Source organism: Neopsephotus bourkii, unplaced genomic scaffold (genome assembly GCF_033783945.1).
Source record: "Neopsephotus bourkii isolate Nb327-2 ecotype Australia unplaced genomic scaffold, CSIRO-AGI_Nbou_v1 NB_1526, whole genome shotgun sequence".
Lineage (NCBI taxonomy): Eukaryota > Metazoa > Chordata > Aves > Psittaciformes > Psittacidae > Neopsephotus > Neopsephotus bourkii.
Genome location: NW_026902002.1, coordinates 358,265 through 379,695, shown reverse-complemented (window position 1 = coordinate 379,695; position 21,431 = coordinate 358,265). Strand labels below are relative to the sequence as shown.

Sequence of the window (21,431 nt, the reverse complement as noted above, 5' to 3'; positions counted from 1 at the left end):
CTCCATGGCATACGCTAAAGCATCTCTTTACCCTGCAAACCCCCCGATAAGCAGAGGCACTGGCAGGGCTGCTAAAATTGCTGTCAACATTGTGCACAGGAGTTTCCCCCCCTCCTTGGGCCTTGAATAAATTTCTCTGCTTTCCACCCTACAAAGAGAAATAGCACGTTCCCCTCATGCGCCATCTGGGCTGATGGGAGTTGCTGTGGCGGTGGAGCCATGGTGTGATGCTGGTAGAGTAACCACACGGGACTGGATGTATGTATAGCTTTTCCTTGCCTGAGTCCCAGCTGTGGAGTTTTGTCCCTCCCAGCCCCCAAACTTGTTGCTCAGGCTGTGCTGCTTGCTTGGCTTACCATATCAGGGCTTTTCCAATGCTGCATGTGGGTAGGAAGAGCAGCAGAAGGTGCAGAAGAGAAAGGAATAGGGGCAATAGGTTCAATGAAAGGAATTGTTGCCAGCAGAGATCTTGGGCTGCACACAGGATGACAGTGGGACTTGATTTGCATCATAGCTCCTAGCATTTGACTTTCATAGCCCAGTACTTGACCAGCGACATCCAAATGCCTAATGGGATAAGTACAGTTGTTATCGGCAAACTCACAACTGCTTTTGTCTGCCAGGGACGGTTTTACCTGGCATGGTAATGGTTCTGTAGGAACCTCCTATAATTACTCATCAACCTGCAACAGCTGGCACACACTTGGCACTTAGGAAAAGATCCTGTGTTAAAGAGCTGTCCTGTGCAACCGGAGGACCTCCTGTGCTTCAACTCTCCCTCAGGCCACCTTTTCAACGACGGATGCAGAGAATCCCTGCTCACATCCCAAGTGGGTAAACAGGCCTTCAGAATGGCCCCCAAGCCCCTAACTTGTGGGTTCTGTTCTGGTTTTAGGACAGCTTTGCTCATTGAAGGAGTCATCAGAAGGCTACCTGCACATGGAGCTGTGAACTTGTCCACCAGCATCCCCTTCAGGGCTGTCCTGTTTTGCCCTTTTAGGACCCACCATCTTCCCCTGGGATCATGGCTTGGTACCAACATTCTGTTCAAACTGCAGCCCAGCAAGTGGCAAATGCTGTTACACAATCTATCAGCCTAGTCAGGTGTAATCTGGCAACTCAGCTTAACTTGGATTTAGCTACTTGCCTGGGTGAAGCAGGTGCCTGGGTGCCCTAGGGGCTTATGGAAAACCAGTGTAAATAACATGCACCTGGGTAACCCCCAGCCTCTGACTCTGCTGATGTTTCAGTGAAGAGCATCAGCAAAATAGACATAGAAATACACATAACATTTTCAGACATTGCTGAATGTTTCAAAGACAGTGAGAAAAACAAACAGTGCAAGGCCACTGGTGTTTCATCCAGTCGCTGTTCCTCCACCTTCAGCTCAACATCTCTGGGTGCAAACTGGTGGTAATAGGAAGGATGTTGTCTGTAACACCAGGAAGAAGAATGATGCTGAAAGAGCTTGAGGTTAGAGTCTAATGAGAGTATAGTTTTTGCCTCACCTGGTGCTCATAGTCCTTCCAATGCTGAGCAAGGGCAGAACATCCTCCCCATCGTGTTGGGATGGATCTGCTGGGCTTCAGGACCTCAGGTCTGCAGTGCTGGCTTGCTTTGCTCTTCAATGTTAAACTTTCTTTGGTGAGTAATTTTCAGGTTTGCAGTTCTCCAGCTAAAAGGCAAACAGCATGCAAACATAACATGTTCAAGGAGCAACAGGAGTCGCAAAGATGCTTAAAAATTATTAAGTGAAATACACTTTATCTTAACAGCTTCTTGGGAGTAAACAGAGAGGATTTGCTTGTAACGCCCTGTCATGTTGAGCATGCGATTTTTCCATGACTCTTTTCTAATGGTTTGCATGAGAGCTTGGATGCAAAGTAGCCCCATGGAGATGGGGAAGATCCTCCAGGAACTGCTTCGCATGTGGAAATTAATTTCAGTTCAGCCACTTCAGAATATGTTTTCTGTTTACTTACCACTGACACAGAATCAGCAGCGGTTGCATCGCATGCGGGATTGGTTAGCCAGTTACATAATGCTTAATAAATGCAAGAGAAATAATATGAAACACATCACCCACTCTAGGAAGTGTAACAGTACCTCAGCTGGTGTCAGTATCCCACCTGGGCTAGGCACCAGGGAAGCATCTGAACCCGATGCTAGGGGGATGAGAGGTTGTGCTGCTGCACAGTAGATAGGATTAGGAAAAATGCTTGTGGTGTGTTTAGAAGTCTTGAAGACAGACAGATTGCCTGGACAGACCGTGTGTCATGGTAAGGGTATATCAAAAAGCAGAGCTCTCACTCCTGTGGAGAGGGCAGCTCACCCCATCCCACAGGGCAAGGCAGGCACGTGCTCGCGCACCCAGCTCCAGCTGTATCTGCTGCTTGCTTAGGGCATTACTTCACCTCATTAATTTTCCTCTGAGTACTTTGTAAAACCATAACGGCCCTGTAAACAGAAAGAGCAGGATTATTTGGCAATTAAACTATTTATCACAGAGTGTTTCCTCAGTGGTGGCGTGGAGGAGAGAGGACGCTTTGCTGAGGTGTCAGTGCTGGTGCCCAGGGAGTGCAGAGGAAGGGGGACAACCCAGGATGGGGCTGCCAGGCTAAACACAAAACAGTGGTGCTGACTTGCACCCAGAAGAGGGGTCTGTGCAGAAAGATGGCAGTGCGAGTGCCTCAGCTCTCCCAGGAAAGCTGTCCAACCTACAGAACCATCGCTCCAAGCACACTCCACTGCAACGGACCAGTTCTTCTCTTCCTTTCCCACATTTCCCTGCCTGCTCTGCTCCCTCACTTTGCTTCCAATCCCAGGGGAAAGCTGCTGCTGCCTTCACCCACGCTGTGGTTAAATACCAGCAGAGGAAAAGCTAGGGATGAAGGGGTTAACTACTACAGGCTCAGTGCGAGCCAAGTCTGTAAGTGACTCCCTATTGCTATTTCGAAAAGAAGCTGCCTGGAAAGGGAAAGGAAAAAAGAAAAAAAAAAGAGAGAGGTTTACTTTACAACCATCATTATTTCATCTGCAGAGTTTATACAATGGAAAATAAAAGCCAGGGTACACGAAGTCAAATCATTTCTGTTTCATTAATGGTATGGAAATCGTTTTGTTTTTATAGGGGAAAAACAAATGTGAACTCGATGTGTGTGTGCGCACGCATGCAACTCCTTTCATTGCAAAGGGCAGAGCAGTGAAATCCAGAAATAAAAAATGACTCAGAGGCCGTAGGATCTATGAGTCAGTTGAGCTGTTGTTGTTTTTAAACACAGGCAAGAGCACAATATGGCAGATAATTGCCTGTGCAGCCCTCCGGTCACAGGCGTCCCCACCAGCCTGGCCATCCTGCAGTAGCACGCCTGCTCCCTGCCAGCCCACCCCATCCCTGGGCACCAGCCGGACCCTGAACTGGCACCCAAACCTCCAGGAACCAATCCCAGAGGGACTGAACATGGGTTCTCCCCGCAGGAGCAGCTCTGGGGGAACAGAAAGTGAAATCCAGGGCAGGAAATCTGGTATCTCCTGGAGGGGAAACATCTTGCTACGGTGGAGGAGAAGGAACCCTGGCGTTGCTCAATTTCATTGCCTTGGGCAAGAACAAGATGGGCTGTGACAGTGGATGGAGGGGAGAAGCAGTTCTAAGGGCAGATGGAAGAGTGTGGGGTTGGGTGCCCTGCCACTGTTCTCACCCACAAGCACAGACATCAACTGACTGAAATCAAAGAGAAATCCCTCTGGCCAAATCCTCCCTGCCAAGTGCCAGCTATTGTCTCAGCAGTACTGGCTTTGTTGAGGCATGACCCTAGAGTACTGCTCTATGAAGTGTCCCAGTGCCCCAGAAGAAGGGCCATTGCACTGACGCATAGACAACTTGTAAAGGGTACCCAAGCAACACCGGAGATTACCAAAGCAGAAGGACAGACAGTATTCTGCAGAGCTCATCTCTCCCAGGGGTGAAGTTAGATCATGATGTAATTTAAGCATCTGAAAGAGATTGGAGAAGTCTGCTGGTACAATTCATACCCAATTTACTTTGTAATGGGACTAAGCAGAATTTGCTAAACACTTAATTTAAAGGGATATTTTCACAAAGGAAAAATAAGTGGTGGAATAAGTCAGTTACCAGCCTGTTTGAAGAAGATCCAAGCAAACCAGAAATGTATACTGCATGCCTTTCTGGCACTGGAAAGCACTGATGTCTAACACAATCAAAATCAGCTTTTTTTTTATTCACCAGGAAACATTACTGGCTCGTATCTTGCTCCATAGTGCACTCTGCCAAGTACAGTATCTATTATGCAGAACGATGTGGGACCACATACCTGAGGGCAGAGCCTGGTCTTCTGAACTGAATGCAGCCTGAGAGCTGCTGGGTTTCCTGGGGGATCTGGGTGTTTGTGTCTTGCAGGGGCAAAAAAATGGGATAATAAGTTTTTTCAGCTCCATTTGATCTGCTCTGCCTCTCCTACAAAGATGAAGATGCAATCTTTGTAAAACACATATATAGAGTGGCAAGGTACTAAAAGTCTCTTCAGTTCAACAGCTGAAAGTAGCACCAGATTCCACCACTGGAGAAGCAAAATTGTGCTGGAGGAAGCCAAGCTGCATCTGAAAGGAGGCACTGGAACAGGCTGCCCAAGGAAGTTGTGAATGTAGCACCCCTGGCAGTGTTCAAGGCCAGGTTGGAACAGGGTTTGAGCAACCTGGTCTGGGGGAAGGTGTCCCTGCCCAAGGCAGAGGGTTGGAACTGGGTGATGTTAAGTCCTTTCCAGCCCTAACCATTCTATGATTCTATGAACATCTTAAGGCCTAGTTCTGGGGAGATCCTGGTGAGATCAGGCACTTTCTGACAGATCTAGCTCAGGCTGGAGCTGCCTGCAGGAAAGCTGGGGTCTCTGCTACACAGGTCATGCTAGACAATTGCAATGGCGCCTTCTCACCCTACATAGGATCTCCTTAAACCAGGGACATAGGAATTAACCTGATGTAGCCCATCTGTGGCACTAGTGATTGCTTCATGGAGGAGGCAGCTCAGAAGCAACCTGCCAGTGGAGACCACCTAGATCCTGGTGTTCTCACATGGGTCAGCAAGACAGTGGAGTCCATCAGCCCTGCTGTTGTTTAAATCCTAAAAACCAGGTACTGGATAGAATATGGAAGGAATTTGTTTGTTGTTATAGTACTTTAATGAGAGGCTCTGCTATTGTGTAGTCATGTCATTAGCCATGCATGAAAGCCCAAGGCAGAGCCTAATCCTAAATTTAGCAGTGGACAAAGGACTTGCCACTGAGCCCAGGCTCACCCAGGTGGAGAAGCAGTTCTCAGCACAGGCTGGGTTTCCATCAGGCCGCCTACTGGGGGTTTCCAGGAGCAAAATGGCTGCAGGGTTGAGATACAGGTGCTCCCCAATCCTGTTTTATTGTGCTGCTGTCAGGGAAAGCCATGTAGCATGGCAGCTAATCTCTCAGGCCTTAGTCTCTCCAACTGCAAAGCCTGGGGATTACAGGCTGACTGACCTGCATTGGAAAAGATGATGCAGGGAGTTCCCAGAGCCGCTGCAGTATCGGCAAGTTGGGAACTCCTCTGCAACTGCTGAGTTAGCATCAGCCCCATCCCTGAGTGCTTAAAGAAACACAGAAAAGAGGGAGTAAACCTCACTGTAGAGCATTAATGACCTAAAAATGTTCATTTTTTTCTCTGTCCTTGAAAAATAGGAAACAATTTAAGGTAAATTTACTATTTAAAGATGGAGCGTAACCTGAAGGTCCTGTAATGGCAGTCCTACATGGCAGAGGCCTTGGTCCCCTTTCACCTCATGAGGAGGAGATCTGGGGGCTGTTCAAGTGTCTTAATACCTCATACCAAGCACCTTTCCTTAAGCCCATCTGGTGTTTAATTGTCACAAAACAGCATGCTAGAGAGAATAATTGAGAACTAAAACTGCTTATTCTGCTCCACAGAAAAATGCATTGCCTGCCATCACTTTGGCTATGAAGTGATGAAGGAGAAACTTTCCCTGTAATGAATGCACTGTGCCTCCACCTCTGTGCACCCCAGGCTTGCTCCTTAGTGATTCATCCTCTTTGAGGGCTGCAGTGTGCAGAAAGCTGGAGCCAGAGTTAGGTGGTGGATGACCTACCTGCTCTCTGGGGCTACATTGGTAGACCCAAGCTAATGAGAGCCCTATTTATCCCACTGGGTTCTTACACTGCGTTCACCATTGGCAGCTGAGCACATGGCAAGTGAGCAAAAAGCTCCTCTGTTGGGAACTGACTGCTTCCACGTCTGCAGAGATGGGATAGTATGAAATTCTCTGGGAGAGCTGTTTTAGATGACTCTCTTCTGGGGGGAGGAGAATGGGTTATTGACTACAGCAGTGGGCCTTGCAGGTGGCCAAGCAGAAAGCATGGATGCCCTGAGGACAAGAGGCTGGAGGGCTGCCCTAACATGCATGAAAAAATATCCCGGTGTCCTTGGGTGGTGGTATCACCCCTGCTGCTCTTTCAGGAGACTCAGACAATTCTGGTGTAGTTTTGTCCTTTATTCCTCTACTTGAAAAACATCTGATATTCTCTCAGTAACCTCTTTGGGGTCCCCATTATAGATACCAGAAGACTTGATCCCCCTCTCGTGCACAAGAGAACAAGCCTTTCTATTGATAGGAAGCCAAGCTCACTGTGAGCCCACCTATCGGTGACTTCAAACCATCTTTCTAACTGTCATTCCACAGTAACTTTGACTAACTGTACTATTTATTGGCTCACATCACATCCTTATGGCTTCAATTTAGTTTTGGAAAACTCAACCCACATTTAATTAGTTTATAGTTTGTTCCAAGTTTTGCTTATCCAGCTTTTTTTTTTTTTTGGTCTTTTTTTTTTTTTTTAAGTTTGTATTTTGATGTTTAGCATTTGCCTTGGCAACATCTGGAACCCCTTTATGGAAGTGTATTGTTACTTTTACTGCTCGTGCAGCTTTATTAAATCATCCAACTATTAATATTGAAAGTGTTCATCTGGGTCTAATCAGGGCCAAGATGAGTGATGTGGCAGTTAAATTGCACCTACCAGCTAATGGTTCAAGGACACAAAGTCCTGAAGGAACTTGCAGTGGGCTTTGTGCTCTTCTTTTTAGCTTCCTAGGAAAAGAAGTGGGGGAAAAACCAGGTATTCCTCATCCGACTCTTGCAGAGCAGATAACAGAACTGCAGCCTGAGCTAGTTCAGAACCATTTGTCTCCAAAGAATTGTGTCTAGTTACCACAGTATTTCTGGATCTTGTTTCCATATTTAACTCTTTCCTCTGCCCTGGCTTCTCCCCTTCACAGAGCAAACGACTGCCAAGTCAAGATCCCCACCACACGAACCACTACAAAACTGCCAGAGCTGACATTTTGCTCTGAGACCTAAAGTAAATCCTTGAGATAAATAAGTAAATAACATAGCAAGTGGGTGTAAACAAACTCCATCACTCTTCTGCACCAGTGACATCTACAGCCTGGATTTATGCATTTGCTTCTCCTCTGCAGGGCCTCCACATATCCCTGGGATGATGGTGCTGAGCCCATGGTCCTGCATGAGCAGGAACCAGGGAATGAACAGGTTGAGCTGAAGGGGTGAAAGAAGAAATATGGTGACATCACCGGAGCACAGCCTGGGTGTAGCAGGGCTGGGTTTTGGGGGAAGAAATCAAGTTACCTGCAATTCTCTGTTCCCACGTACTAACACTGGTAGAGCCTGTAGAGCACAGTGGCTGTCACTGTGGATCAGGAGCCCCATGCAAATGCTGGGCTTAATTTCTGATCCACCTCCAAAACTCTTATCCTTGAGAGGAGTTTTGCCCAGGACCCTTTGAGTCCTCCCCTACCAGAGAGAGACAGGGAGATGTGGGTAGCTTGTGCTGGCTGCAATTGCTTCAAATCCCAGCTGAAGTCATGATTTCAGTAGCTAACCCTTCAACAGATAGAAAGCATTGGATTTGTTGAGGTAACCCACAAAATCCCTAGGTGCCTCGGCAAGAACAGAGGCAGCCCAATGGGAAGGTGGGATGCTGTGCAAGAGGTTGTGGGCAGGATCCTCACTTGCTCTGCTCCAGGCTCCCCCCCTACCTTGCACGACATAATCCCTGCTGAGCTGCATTTTAAGCCTCACATGGGTCGTTTAAAACAACATTTCCTCCTTCTAGCCTTCAGGTGCAACAGGCTTTTCTTCTGCAGCCAGGTTCCCCCTCTGCTGTTAACTTTGGCCCTACATAGGAGGCCATGGGAGCTTGTAAATGGTTTATTTTTGTGGGGGCACCTTCCAGCTGTGATTTACAGCTGTCACATGGAGGGGGGTCTGGGACAACAAGGGAAGCTGAGCAGGGCCATGAGATGCTCTCAGAGCAGGCTTTGTGCCCCAAACTTGAGAAGCAGGGAAGCTAAAATGCCCTTTTTGCCACTGGGACAGTATATGAGTTAAAAAGGGACCATAGGCATGGCCATTGGCCATGGGCAGGTCACAGATACGACCACGAAGACTGCAGGAGGTGCTGCAGGTTGCCCACACAGGGTGCTCCTGTATCAGCAGAGCCCTGCTTGCAGGACTGAGCCTTTGCAAGCCACAGCCAGGGATCTCTCAATTTGTTTTTTACACAAACTAATACAGGTGATGGAAAAGCCCTGTGACAGCTGTTGCAGAACAGTGATCCATGACTGTCCCTTTCCCAGGGGCTGGGAGCACCCAGTGCTGGTGGACTCTGGCAGTAGAGACACAGATGGTCCAAACCTTCGAAAAATTAACTGTTGAGTTCAAGTTCCTACCTGAAAACTCTGGAGTGTGTTTAAATGAAAATGTATAAATATATATTTGAACATAAGCCACTTAGTGGCTTCTTTTATATATATATATAGGCTTATATATAAGCAGCCCTAGAACAGGAAGTTTAAATTTAGCTGGGATTTATCCCTTAACTGAGCATAGTTCATTCACCCTTTGTATAAAAATAGAGATAATTTTATGCCCGTGAGATACATGCAGAGCAGCTCCACAAAGGCAGCAGCTATTCCTGCCACTGCAGCCAGATCTGCCACTCTAGGGGCAGAAGAGCATCTCATGTTGGGCCAGGGCAGAGCAGGCAGCAAAGCCATGGAGGCAGCAGCCCCTGTTGCCCCAGAACTCAGTTAAGTATCAGCCCATGGTTTATTGCCAAAAACAGATGCTTGGGGAGCAGACGGCAAACACGTTTCCTGGCTTGGGCTCATTGAACATGCAGAGGGAGGATGAGGAGGCAGCAGGAAAGGAGGAAGCTGCCACAGCCTGGTCATGCACTCCCCCAGGGAAGGGAATAAACAAAGACTTCAGGCAGAGAACTGGAGATGTCCCTTTTCAGATGTGGCATGTACTCAGGATGAGGGAGGCACTGATTTCAGCCTGGGTTGTAGAGGAAGAAATAAACTTGCCCTTGATGATAAATAGTACGGGAAACACAGCGGGAAAATGTGGTTCTTTGTGGCCTCCAGGCTCTGCAAAGCTCTCACCCATCAGGACCTGCCTCCACACTGCCAGCATCCCCCTATCTCCTCTAGGCTTTGGCATCATCTAAAGCACATTTGACCAAGCAATGGAGGAAAATCAAAGCTATAAAAAAATATGGTCAATTTGGGTTTGTTCACCACTGGTGTGCAAATCGCTGAGAACAGTGGTTACTTTTCCCCACTCGGGCAAGCATGGCCACACTCACCCTCCACCACCTCTCTGCCCCTGCAGCCTGCAGTGTCAGTGCTCGCCGCAGCCTGAAGACCAACCTGTGCAAGTGGTGTGACTCCACGCCACCAGCCTGCGAGGAGAAGGTGTGCTACAGCAACTGCAACCTCAACTCCTACTGCGAGGACCCCTACGAGATCTGCGTGGCCATATGGTAAGTGGCAATTCCCTTGTCCAGGTGGGACTCCAGTGAAAAAGGTGTTCACCGCACAGCAACTCATGGGAACACACATGTATGTACCCCTACACTTGAATTATTGCCCATTAGAATAATTTAGGACTTTCTCTTCCTCTCCCTTTGACTCTATTATAATTAAAACTACAATTCACAGTAAAAAAAAAAATAAATAAAATCGGTTTGCCCTATACTTAGTACCTGTTTATTTTCTAAATAAAGCATTTAAGTGCCTGACATGAAGTGTGGCAAGTTTGCTCCCAGACCTCTAAAGCCCCATAAACCCCTGAATTTAGTTTTACAAGCTGAACCCAAGGGCAAAACCAGCACCGTTGACCCCCAAAACCAGTATGTCCTCCCTCATCAGGATGGTGAAACCTTGGTTTATGCACACGGGTGCAGCCAAGGCTGTCTCTGTCCACCACATGGACGTCTGAGCTGGTACCAAAGTGGGGTTTAACCCACTGGGTATAACTCACCTCCTTCCTATCCCCTGGGAAAAGCCCTTTGCTGCTTCTGCAGGAGATACCTGGGAGGGAAACGCAATCTTGCATTTCAGACCATGCATCTGCCACATCATTTGGCCCAGAAAAGAGCCTCCCCCAGCTTTTTGGTCCTCATGAGTAAAACAAAGAAACATCCATTTTGGGTCTGCCCAGAGTGATTTTCCTCCTCCTTCCCTTTTAATTTGTCTGCCAAAGCGAAAGCCAGCCAAGCACTTATCACTAGGCTTTATCTCAACCTGCTAATTAGCATGAATGCTGTATGCTCCACTTCCCGGAGGAGTTTGCCTCAACGTAATTGTTGCATTATGGACTTTAAAAGAAAACAAATCACAAACCCAACAAGAAACCCAAACAAACAAACAAAATCCACCCCCTGCCCTAAATTCCCCTACACACACATGGAGAAGCCACCTTAAATCCTGGGTAGGCAGTCCAGCACCTCGCTCGATTTTCTCATTGACAGCCTACATGTACAGGAAAAAGCAAGTCCCCCACAGTGTAAATCCCCATGCTCATTGCAATGTGCTCACGTCCTGCAGCATGCCCAGCCTGAGCAGCCCACAGAGGAGGTGCTGGAAGCTCCTCTTACAAATTACCTGGAAACCCCCAAAAATGTGAGGAGCACTAAAGCTGGGGGACTTCATCAGGGAGAGGACAACAAATCAGGGTTCTTCCCACAGCTCTTATGGCTGATTTCCCAGCTGACCTCAAAGGCATCGTGAAACCTCTCCATACCTTCACCTTCCTGCTTTGCACTACTAGGTTGGGAAGCAGAGGCTGTCCCTTGAAAAGTAACTAACGGTTGTAATTTCCTTTGAGTGCCCCCAGGAGTAGCTGCAATGCTTTCCAGGTGTTCATAGCCCATGTCATTCCCCATCACACATCCTCACCCAGGGCTGTCCTTCAAACCCAGCCAGTGCTGGGTTATCCTGCCTCCGCTGGGAAAGGCTCCAGAAGCAAGGACTAAACCCTAATGCTCGGCTCCCAGCTCTTAATTACTCACTGACTCTACAAGGCAGGTGCTGATCCTCCCCATAGAAGGGCTGTATCCCAGGTTGCATTTCCCCGACTGTGCCTGCAGGGCAGGAGCCAACTGTCCCCACACTGCACAGCATGCCTTGCACGCCATGCCTTGCACACCATGCCAGCAGCCCACACAAGCTCCAGTCTGGCCCTCCAAGGGTGAGAAGCTCCGTGGTGACACCAACTGCTTCCTAATCCCATTTCCAAGTTCCAGCTCCTTTCAAATGCCATCATCTGCCCCCCAAAAAAAACATTCTTGAGCCTACCTGGGCATCTCAGTTTTTGAGGATCGCTTTCCTCACTCAGCTTGGTTAACAGTGGTTGGAGATGAAGCCACGGGTCCAGCAAGGACAACTCCACCATACATCAAAAGAAGGGAGCTCCCAGCACTGGGATGTGGCTATGCTGGATCTTCTAGCCAAGCCGCCTCATCAACATCGTTGACCAGTGTTGCCTGAATCCACTTGGAGAGATGAGGTTTTCCAGCAAAATAAGCACCTTGTGCTTGAGGAGTCAGACAACAGCCAGAGCCAAACCCATCCTTTTGCTCTGCGTGTGACACTTTTCCCCAGCTTTAATGGGAACCCAATCTAGGTGCTGCTGAGCAAAAACTGTGACATGTGAGAAGGACATAACTAACAATGCTCAGCAGCCAGACTAAGAAAAAGCTCTTAAGACATTGTCACTGTGGAGCTAGCCCTGATGCTATGAGCCACATTTCATGAGCAAGGTATTTTGGTAATAAGCCTTGAAGTATGTCACCTGTTCTCACTGTATTTGCCGAGTGCCTGTGCGCAGTCAAATGCATCACAAGCACTGGGGTATTTTGCATCTGCACTTCAGGAAGGGAAAAAAATTTCTTCAGAAGTCTTCACCCTGCCGGCTCTGTCTTTTAGTCAATGGGAGGGACATCTCAGTCTTCCCTGGGTGATGTTATGATCATCTCTGACACAGGGGTGTTAGACTTACCTCAAGAAATGCATAATGATTGAAACAAAAAGGGGGAAAAATAATCCCCAAACCCAGCAGGTCTGTCCTTTCCTTTTGAAAAGAACAAATTCCCTAGAAATGCCAAGAAATTACACTTTTACCTGCATCTTAATTACCTAAATGGAAACAAGGAGTAGCTAAGGTTTATTTGCATCCCCAGCCCTCCTCAGTCCCAGACACGGTGAAGACTGGGACATCACCAGGTTTCATTTGTACTTGCTCGGTATCTCAGGCCATGGCATAAATGCAGACAGAGCCCCGTGGCTGGGGAATTGTATTGCCTTCACATTATAATTTGGTAGCTCCAAAGGTCAAGCCATTTCTAGAAATAGCCCCCAACCAGCAACTGAAGGGCTCTACTGCTGCAGGTTGCTGGAGGCAGGAGCAAATGGTCCTGCAATGACAGGGCATGACAACCAGCAATTAGTCCAGAGAGAACCTAGGGTGAGGCAGCTCTTACCCACTCCACCTGCGCACACAGGCTGAGGGAAGCAGAAGGGAGCACCAGCCAAGCGGTCACTGGTAGGAAGGCATTTTGGCCCCCACATTTCCCCTGTAGAAGTGAAATTTGGGCAGCAGAGACCCCAACCTCTGCTGAGGCAGAGATGTTACAGCTTGCAAGGCAGCAGGGGTGACATACAGGGTAGGACCCTCATTTTGGAGGGTTCTCTTAGGACCATGCAGCCCCAAACCTGCTGGCCTAGCACTTGGTGCTAGTAAAAGAGAAATTTTGCCCCAGGGCACTCAGCCTTAGGGTTGGCACTACCCAACCCAAGGCGTGATTATGAGCTGGTGAATTATCTACTGGAAACAATCAGAGCTTCTGGCTCACATCCTACTATTGGCACGAGCTAAACATTTCTCTTTTCAATATTTGGAAGAGACAAAGAGCTTTAACAAAGCCCCTCCAAAGCATGTGTAATTAAAATTATACCAGAACCACTACAAACAAGTCATCCCCTACACAAATTTGCTTAAAAGAAATGATCTTAAACCCAGGTTTAAGATGACATGCAGGTGACACAAAGGCTGAACAACAAGACTAATGTTCTGTCTGTTCATTTGGCACACTCAGGAGACAGGACAATGAGAGCATCAGGATCAGCACGCTCTGCCACAACCCCCACCGCCCCATTGAAAACCTCATGGTCCCCAACTACAACACCTCGCGCTGCATCATGACCCATCAGCCCAGTGAGGAAGGGATCATCTACATCTGTGGCTGCGTAGATGAGCAGGAGTGCAACGATAAACTCATCTTTGAAAACCACACCAATGGCAAGTACTTTTGTTAATGTTATTTATGGGGGGGAGAAGCACCCAATGCTAATGACAACTTGTATTTCCATCACAGTAGGAAGTGTGATACCAGAAAGACCTCTTTCAGTATTTTCTTTGACCTCCCTTTGTAAAAATTAGGTAAAACTCTTACCCCATTACTGAGCCCAGTATTTTGGATGTGGCTAAACCATCCCTCCCAGCAATGCCTCCAGCCTTGGCCTGGAAACATCAGGTGATGGAAAATCCACCGTATCTCTCAGTAGGCTGTGCCTTCAGTGCAAGGCAAATCAGCCGGGGAACCTGAAACCTGACGCGACCCAGCGTGAGTCAATGCTCTGAAAGCTTTAAATAAATCCTGTTGGAGCAAATCCTGCCCAGCACACCCACAGGAACTGCTGGTGTCTGCCATGGCTGCAACCCAAAGAGGTGGCCAGAGCCACCCCAGTGATGCACACACACATAAGCATGGTCTGGCACACCCGTAGATGCTTTTGCAGATGGCTGGAGATCCAACAGGAGCTGTAAATCCACACGAGGGAAAACTAAGAGGTAGCTTGTTTCTGTACCTAAGGAGGGCTGTATATTTTGGAAATGCTTTCAGCAAGGTCCTGAGCCTTTGGGGGTTTGTCCAAGCCTCCCTAACTCCAAATGGATGAGGTTTATCTAAGTGCCCATCAGGAATCTGACCTGTAACAAAAGCAAAGTGAAACCCCTCCAATTTTCCATAATTACAGAACAATGAGATGCTGAAAATGAGCCTAGGCAGACCCTGCAAGTCTGCGGCATAACTTCTCCTGCAATGCAAGGAAAAAAGTAAAAATCACATAAAATGCAAATTCTCAGAACAAACAAGCCACTCTTAATGAAGGCGAATGATGCTAAATTTGGCAGTTCTTTGCTGCTTCCTGAGCCAAACATAACAGGTACACACACTTCTACGGAAAGATAGTCAAATCCCAGAGCCGACGCTGGGATATATAATTTCACACAGAAATGACAACTGGCTCATTGGAAATGCCGCCCCCTCCGAAGGCTTCCACAAACAGCCGCCTCCTGCCAGCCGGCACGCGAAGTGCCGCGAGAGCAGTGCAGGCCTTAAGCAATTATCTCCTCCTGGTGTGGTTTGTGGGGCCAGCTTGGCAAGCCCCACACTCAGAGACTCCAGCATTTACATCCTTTTTGTCTGCTTTAAGGGATCATTTGCCTCTTAAATATTAACTTAGGGTCATCTTCAGGGGTACAGACAACTGCTGAACAGAGGAATATCCAATACAGATGACCACTTCTCCGGCAGCTGAAGCAGGCACATTGTTTTCCCATTTCCCTATTTCTTAAGCCCTGCTTCCACATTTGGGCTGCTGGGTGGCACTGCCCTAGCACCAGGGCTGCATCAGAACTCAGAGACCACCCTAACGAACATGCCAAGGCACCCCCTCCTAAAGCCGTGCAAATAGAAGCCTGGTGGACACCTTGAGATGCTGGGTAGGGTTGAGCATGCAGAGACCTCTTCACCCCTGCACCAGCCCGGCCTAGCCCTGGAGGTCCATCTCCCCTCAGCAGGGATGGAAAAACCCACGCAGCAGTGCTCAACAAAGCATGGGTTTCTAGACCTGTGGTAATCATCAGAGCAGCTATCTTTGCTCTCTGTGAAAGGAGTCAAACCATGCTGCAACCCTTCCCTATCAAAGGGCTTGCATCAGGAAGCAGCATCCTCATGAAGGAATTTCCTGAAGTTAACTTCCCCTTTTCAGGTCTCGTGCATGCAATTCCCTTGAAAACATCTTCTCTTTCTTTAGAGTTTCAAAGATGGGATCTTAAGTATTGGGTAAATCCATCGAAGCAGTAGGTGATATCCAGGCGTATCGCTTTCCAAGATAAACGTATTCCTGCGTTAGTTATTGATTTATATCAGTTTAGGTTGATCTTGTGGTTTAAACGTGATGCCTGGTTTAGAAACGCTTTCACAGCCTCGCAGAAATTAGCTGCAGCACATTTTTTTGAAATTTGCCAAGGAAAATAGCTAAACGCTCTGTTTTTCCAGAGCCTGAATTATGATCTGCACACACTGAGGTCAAGCAGCGAGAGCTCTGCTTATGGAATGATTCTTGTCCCTCTTCCCCTGGGTTATTATACTTGGCAGAAAAACCTCTGACTAAGATTTTACTTGAATATCTCTACTGAAGTCAGCATGTTTATTCCAGGAATCACGAACATCAAAAGATTGAACAATTATATGTTGTGCGAGGGTTATGGCTTTGTGTGTGCGTGCCACCCCCCCCAATGATCTGAAGGCTGACAGGGGTTTAAAAGGAGTAAAACAAAAGCAGCCATGCCTGGTCGGTTGAAGGGGACTGGTGGTGGAATATGGCAAGGAAGGAGATGCCAATACTGGCAAACAGCACCGCAGTAATACTCCTTTACGTTAATTATTGTGCAAAGCACCCCATGCTTCCCTGGGCTTGGGGGTCCTGTGCGTTCCCAGGCCTCAGCATCACCCCTGGCTCTCTGTGCACCACAGGGGTCCAGCAAGGCTCCAGCCCCAAAACCTCTCATAGATTTACTCTGTTTGAGCCTTACCTCACCTTTATCACTGCTGTTTCTGCCTCAGCTCCCCTTGCTGTGAGCACAAGCGTCACTTAGAAGCCACCAAAAGGCAACTGAGCCATTTTGGCAATGGCAGCAGGGTCTCACATGCTGCACTGCTCAGCCCAAGTAACACTGGCCTGCATCCTGCCCTTCACTTGATATACAGAGCTAAATTTGTGACCTAACTGCCTACTTCTTTGCCAGGATGGGTTTGTGTGCAGCGTGCCTTGTGGCCCTGCAAAGGGCTGCGCTTCATTAATGGCTTCACTTATTTTCTTCCTCCACATGATGAAAAGGAGCTGTTGCAGACCCATGGTGGCAGCATCCTCACCTTTGCTCTCCTCCTCCCCACAGGCTACTCCATGCTGCAGAGCAAAGAGGTGATCCCGGTGGCTGCCATCAGCCTCCTGCCCCCACTGCTGGTGGCAGTGATGATCACGGTGATATTTTACCTCTGCCGCACACAGAAGCAGCGCAAGAGAACCAAGGCGTGGGGTGGGAAACCGGGACAGCCCCCGGCACTGCCGGAGGCAGGGAAGTCTGCCGAGCGGGAGGAGAAGTTGTCCGTGCTGATGGATGAGAGTCCAACCAGCGCCAACCCTACCTGCGCCAGCAGCCGCCCTGCTGAGCTGCTCCCCATCGAGCTGGATGAGATGGTGGGCAAAGGGCAGTTCGCAGAAGTGTGGAGGGCCAAGCTGAGCCATAGCCGCTCAGGGCAGTACGAGACGGTGGCTGTGAAGATCTTCCCCTGTGAGGAGTACTCCTCCTGGAAGAACGAGAGTCAGATCTTCACTGACACCAGCCTCAAGCACGACAGTGTCCTGCGGTTCCTCACTGCTGAGGACCGGGGCACGGGGCCCCGCCGGGAGTACTGGCTCATCACCGCTTACCACAGCCGGGGCAACCTCAAGGACTACCTCTCCCGTCACATCCTGAGCTGGATGGACCTGCAGAAGATGGCAGGCTCGCTGGTGAGCGGGGTGGCTCACCTCCACAGCGACTACACCGCCTGTGGCAGGCCGAAAATCCCCATCGCCCACAGGGACATCAAAAGCACAAATGTCCTGGTGAAGAATGAGCAGGAGTGCGTGCTCTGCGACTTTGGCATTGCCATACGCCTTGACCCTTCCCTGACAGTGGATGACTTTGCCAACAGTGGGCAGGCAAGTATGGTCCCCTGGAGAAGAACCTTTACAAAGCAACCCTGGTTGCCCCTGGGCCAGAGTCCTTGCCCACCCCTGCTAATGCCTCTCTCCGCTTTACGGGCAGGTGGGCACTGCCAGGTACATGGCCCCAGAGGTCCTGGAGTCCAGAGTGAACCTGGAAGACTTGGAGTCTTTCAAGCAGATGGATGTCTACTCTATGGCCCTTGTTCTATGGGAAATGGCTTCCAGATGTGAAGTCGTAGGAGGTAGGAGAATCACACTGGGGTTTCCACACACCTTTTTGCTCCCTTTCTCAGCATACAGAGATGTGGCTCTCCCCCAGTAATGGCATGAGATCTGGTCTGGGGTGGCTCGGATCTCTGCAGGGCTTCTAAGAGCTGACGGCAAATCCTCCCCCAGAGCTGTCTTCCCTGTGTGCCATGGCTCAAGGGGGCTGGCTCACTGGGAAAGAAGCAGGATGGGACCCCAGAGGGTCATCTGGTCCAGTCCCTGCTCAGAGCCGGCTGGCCACCAAGTCACATCTGAGCCAGTGCCAGCAATGCAAAGCAAACCAAGCAGGAGGAGCCAAAGGTGCCTCCCCCTCCCTGGCCACAAGCACTCTTCTTTCAGACAACACTAGAGTTTATGTTGCAAGGGGGACTCACAAACTCCAGCCTCTGACAGAGCTACAGCCTGGCATCCGAACTCGCACGCAGCAAAACATTTAACTAACTCCCCGGCTGTTAGCTCCCACTTGCCCTTCTGCCTGCTCCCCTCTTTCCTGTTTAGCTCTCTCTAGTTCCTTCCCTTCCCTACCTACTCGCAATACAGGCCCATGGACCTGTAGGAAGCTCCAGACCTTGGGGAGATAGCTGCCCCAGCTGCCCTGCATGCCCCATGCTTTGCAGTGGGAGACCCTTGCCTGGCTCAGATACCCCATGCATCTTTTGCTCCTGAGCCAGTGGCCTGGACAATCCCCTTCCCACTCTTATTTCACCTACATTTGCATCCCAGCAGGAGCTGGCAGAAACCAGGGTGGCCTTTCATTTCTGCAACAGGGAGCTTCTCCATGGCCTTCCAAGACATGGGATTGCTCCTCTGGAAGGGTCATTTCTCCTCTAGCTTGATCCACGCCTACAGCAGGAATCTGGATGCTGGTACTGCAGTCGTCCCTCCCATCTTTCACCAGCACAACACAGTTTTAGAGTTCAAAATATGTCTCACTCAAAGACAGACCAAGACCTTTGTAGTGCGACTCTTGGGTTCCGGAAGGTGGTGGGATGCTTCCTCAATCCTGTATCTAGAAACATACTCTACATGAAAACCCAGCACTGTTCCTGTGTTCAAATTCTAAATTGTTTCCAGATCTGGTTGGGTTTTTTTTGCAGACTGATAAAAACAAATTCTCATCTGGTGGACCATACCAAAGCAAAGCAGTGAACCCATTAAAAGCATCCTGTAATGCAGATGTTGCTTCCTTGCAGAGGTAAAGAATTACGAGCTGCCTTTTGGGTCTAAAGTCCAGGAGCAGCCCTGTGTGGACACCATGAGGGACATTGTGCTGCATGGCAGAGGGCGACCCGAGATCCCCAGCAGCTGGCTGGTGCATCAGGTAAGATGGGATTAGCTGGTTCAGAGAAAAGCAGCCCACATTATGCCACTTCAATAAACCAGCCTGAAAAATGATTGAAGTTGTAATCAAAGCAAAAGCTGGCAGAACTCCTGGGCCTCACTTCCAGGTCCATTTGGGCTTGCCTACGTAAGCCCCACTACACCCATTTCCCTGGGGTAAAAAAGATACCGGACACAGGTACAGCAAAATTTACTGATCAATAGCCACAATTAGAAAGTGTTATGAATGCCAAATAACGTTATTCACTTATCCTGAAGATAACTGCAAAATGGAGCACTTTTTGAAGAATCTTCTCATGAAAGAGTGAATCACTTGAATCCACCCCACTTCTCCCCTAAGCACCGTATCCAGAAAGCTCTAGCTCAGAAAACATGCAGTCCTTCACACAAAACCATCTCCCAGCGGGGACAGAGGGGAGGAAGGTGCATCCAGCCTTCTGCCTGCTTGGCTGGGGGGGTTTCAAGCTCAAGCTCATGACAGGTCATGAACTTGGCATGTGAGAAGAAAGCCTTCCACTTCTACAAGGAAAGACAAAACTGGAAGCATCTCCCTCAAGTGAAACAGCCAGGAGACACACATGAAGCTAAGAGCAGGGAACCTGCTAGGTTCAAGTCTTGCCAAGGGGAAGTCTTACAGCAGCCTTCAGAAGCTCTGAAAGCAAGGTGTTTCAGCATAATCTAGTGCTATAGAATAAAGATACTTCAGCAACAAGATGTGCTCTGCTAAAACCATCCACAAGCACATCCAGACCAACCAGCTCCAGAAACATAGCTTTCTCCTGGCCCTGACAGGTCCTGTCTTCCCCACATCCAGTACTTTCTTCCAGCCATTTGGGACACAGGGGTAACAGGCACACTGACTGCAATTTTCAAATCTTCCCAACTTTAGTACTGCTTAAATTTCACATCTTGTGGAAAAACACCATCCATTGATCAACAATTCAGCCCATCTGAATACCAAGGTGAAACATTGAGCCTGCTGGCTCACAGAGCCTTGCAGCATTTGGTGCTTCATTTTGCAGTATCCACCCGTAAAACAGATTGCTGCTGCTTCCGCTCTGCCTGTGTTGCACATAAAGCCTACCTTTTCAAAAGGAAAGATGTAACTTCATGATCTTAGGAGGCCATGTGTTCCCTACAATATCTCCTCTCGAAACTGTGTTAGTTCAAAGACCCACAACTGACCTGCAAACAGCATCAAACGAATCTGCGGTTTTTGCTGGGCCACCAGTGAGTATGTCAGTGTGAATTTCACCTGACCTTTTCCCTTGATGGAGGCAAATACAGGAACTTCAATCAGCACTGCTACAGCCTTTGAGTATTCATCTTGGACATTCACCTCTCAAGGTCTCTGATAAACTTTGAAACCACAGGAAAAATATAGTGCCTGGGTTGTCAAAAAGCACATTCTGATAGTGCCTGACCATAACTGCTGAAGAAGGGCTGACTGCAATCTCCACTGAGAAATAACGTTGCTGTAGTTGGGTTAGTCTAGCACATAAACAGAGCACGGCTTTAAGGCAGTTAACTTTCATGAGACCACCTGATGTTCACTAGGGAAGAGAAACAGAAAAGCTACATTGTGCTCCTGAAAGCCTGCCTCTGACTAATCTTAGGTGACCTAACAAACATCTCCTTACAACCCTGGCTTTACATGGTTTTCGGTGCATTTTGCAACCGGTCTCCCCAGGATCAGGCATGGGGCAGCACCATCTGCTGGGAAGCAGCAGAAAGCCACCCGTCTGTGCCACTCCAGAGGTCAATGGCTTCATGTGGGAGGAAGCACTGGGTGACACCAAGAAAGGGTGACAAATTGCTCACCAGAAGGGGAAGGTCCCATATATGTTACCACCAACAAAAATAAGTTTGATGCAGAGCTCCAAATGCTAATTCCATATTTCAACCATCAGAATCACTCTCAGCTAAATGAGGACCTACGTTGTTGGGCACAGTTTTTCAGCAAACATAAGCATTAATTCCCCCAACAGAGCTGACTCACCCAGCTTGCTGCCCATCAGCAGTTCCAGGGCAACTGCTTGCAAGGCTGCACAATAAAACTAACTGAAGAAATGCATCTCCAAAGTTCTCCCAGATAACTTACAAACACCTAAAGCCCATGCTTCTACCTTGGTTCCCACCCCATCACACTGAAATAAAAAAAAACAACCCAAAAGTGGTTATTTAGGCCAGGTAAGTTCCTGGATCTGGTTCATGAAACAGCTGAATAGACTCTTGTACTGGCACAACCGAAGGGCTGGTGCAGGACAAGAAGGAGCAGTGGGAGCTTAAGTCAATATTGCGCTAAAAATACTCTTGTAAAACTCAGCATTCTTTGGAATGTT

The 21,431-nt window shown here is 48.6% G+C and overlaps 1 protein-coding gene across 1 annotated transcript in view; it reads left to right on the top strand.

Annotated features, from left to right (window-relative positions):
* The window catches only part of LOC133221275 (TGF-beta receptor type-2-like), a 33,159-nt gene that overhangs the window by 9,769 nt on the left and 1,959 nt on the right, over window positions 1-21,431 (top strand). The window contains 5 exon segments of the mRNA XM_061369999.1: window positions 9,755-9,905; window positions 13,521-13,723; window positions 16,667-17,475; window positions 17,582-17,723; window positions 18,942-19,069. Coding sequence (XP_061225983.1) covers window positions 9,755-9,905; window positions 13,521-13,723; window positions 16,667-17,475; window positions 17,582-17,723; window positions 18,942-19,069 — 1,433 coding nt within the window.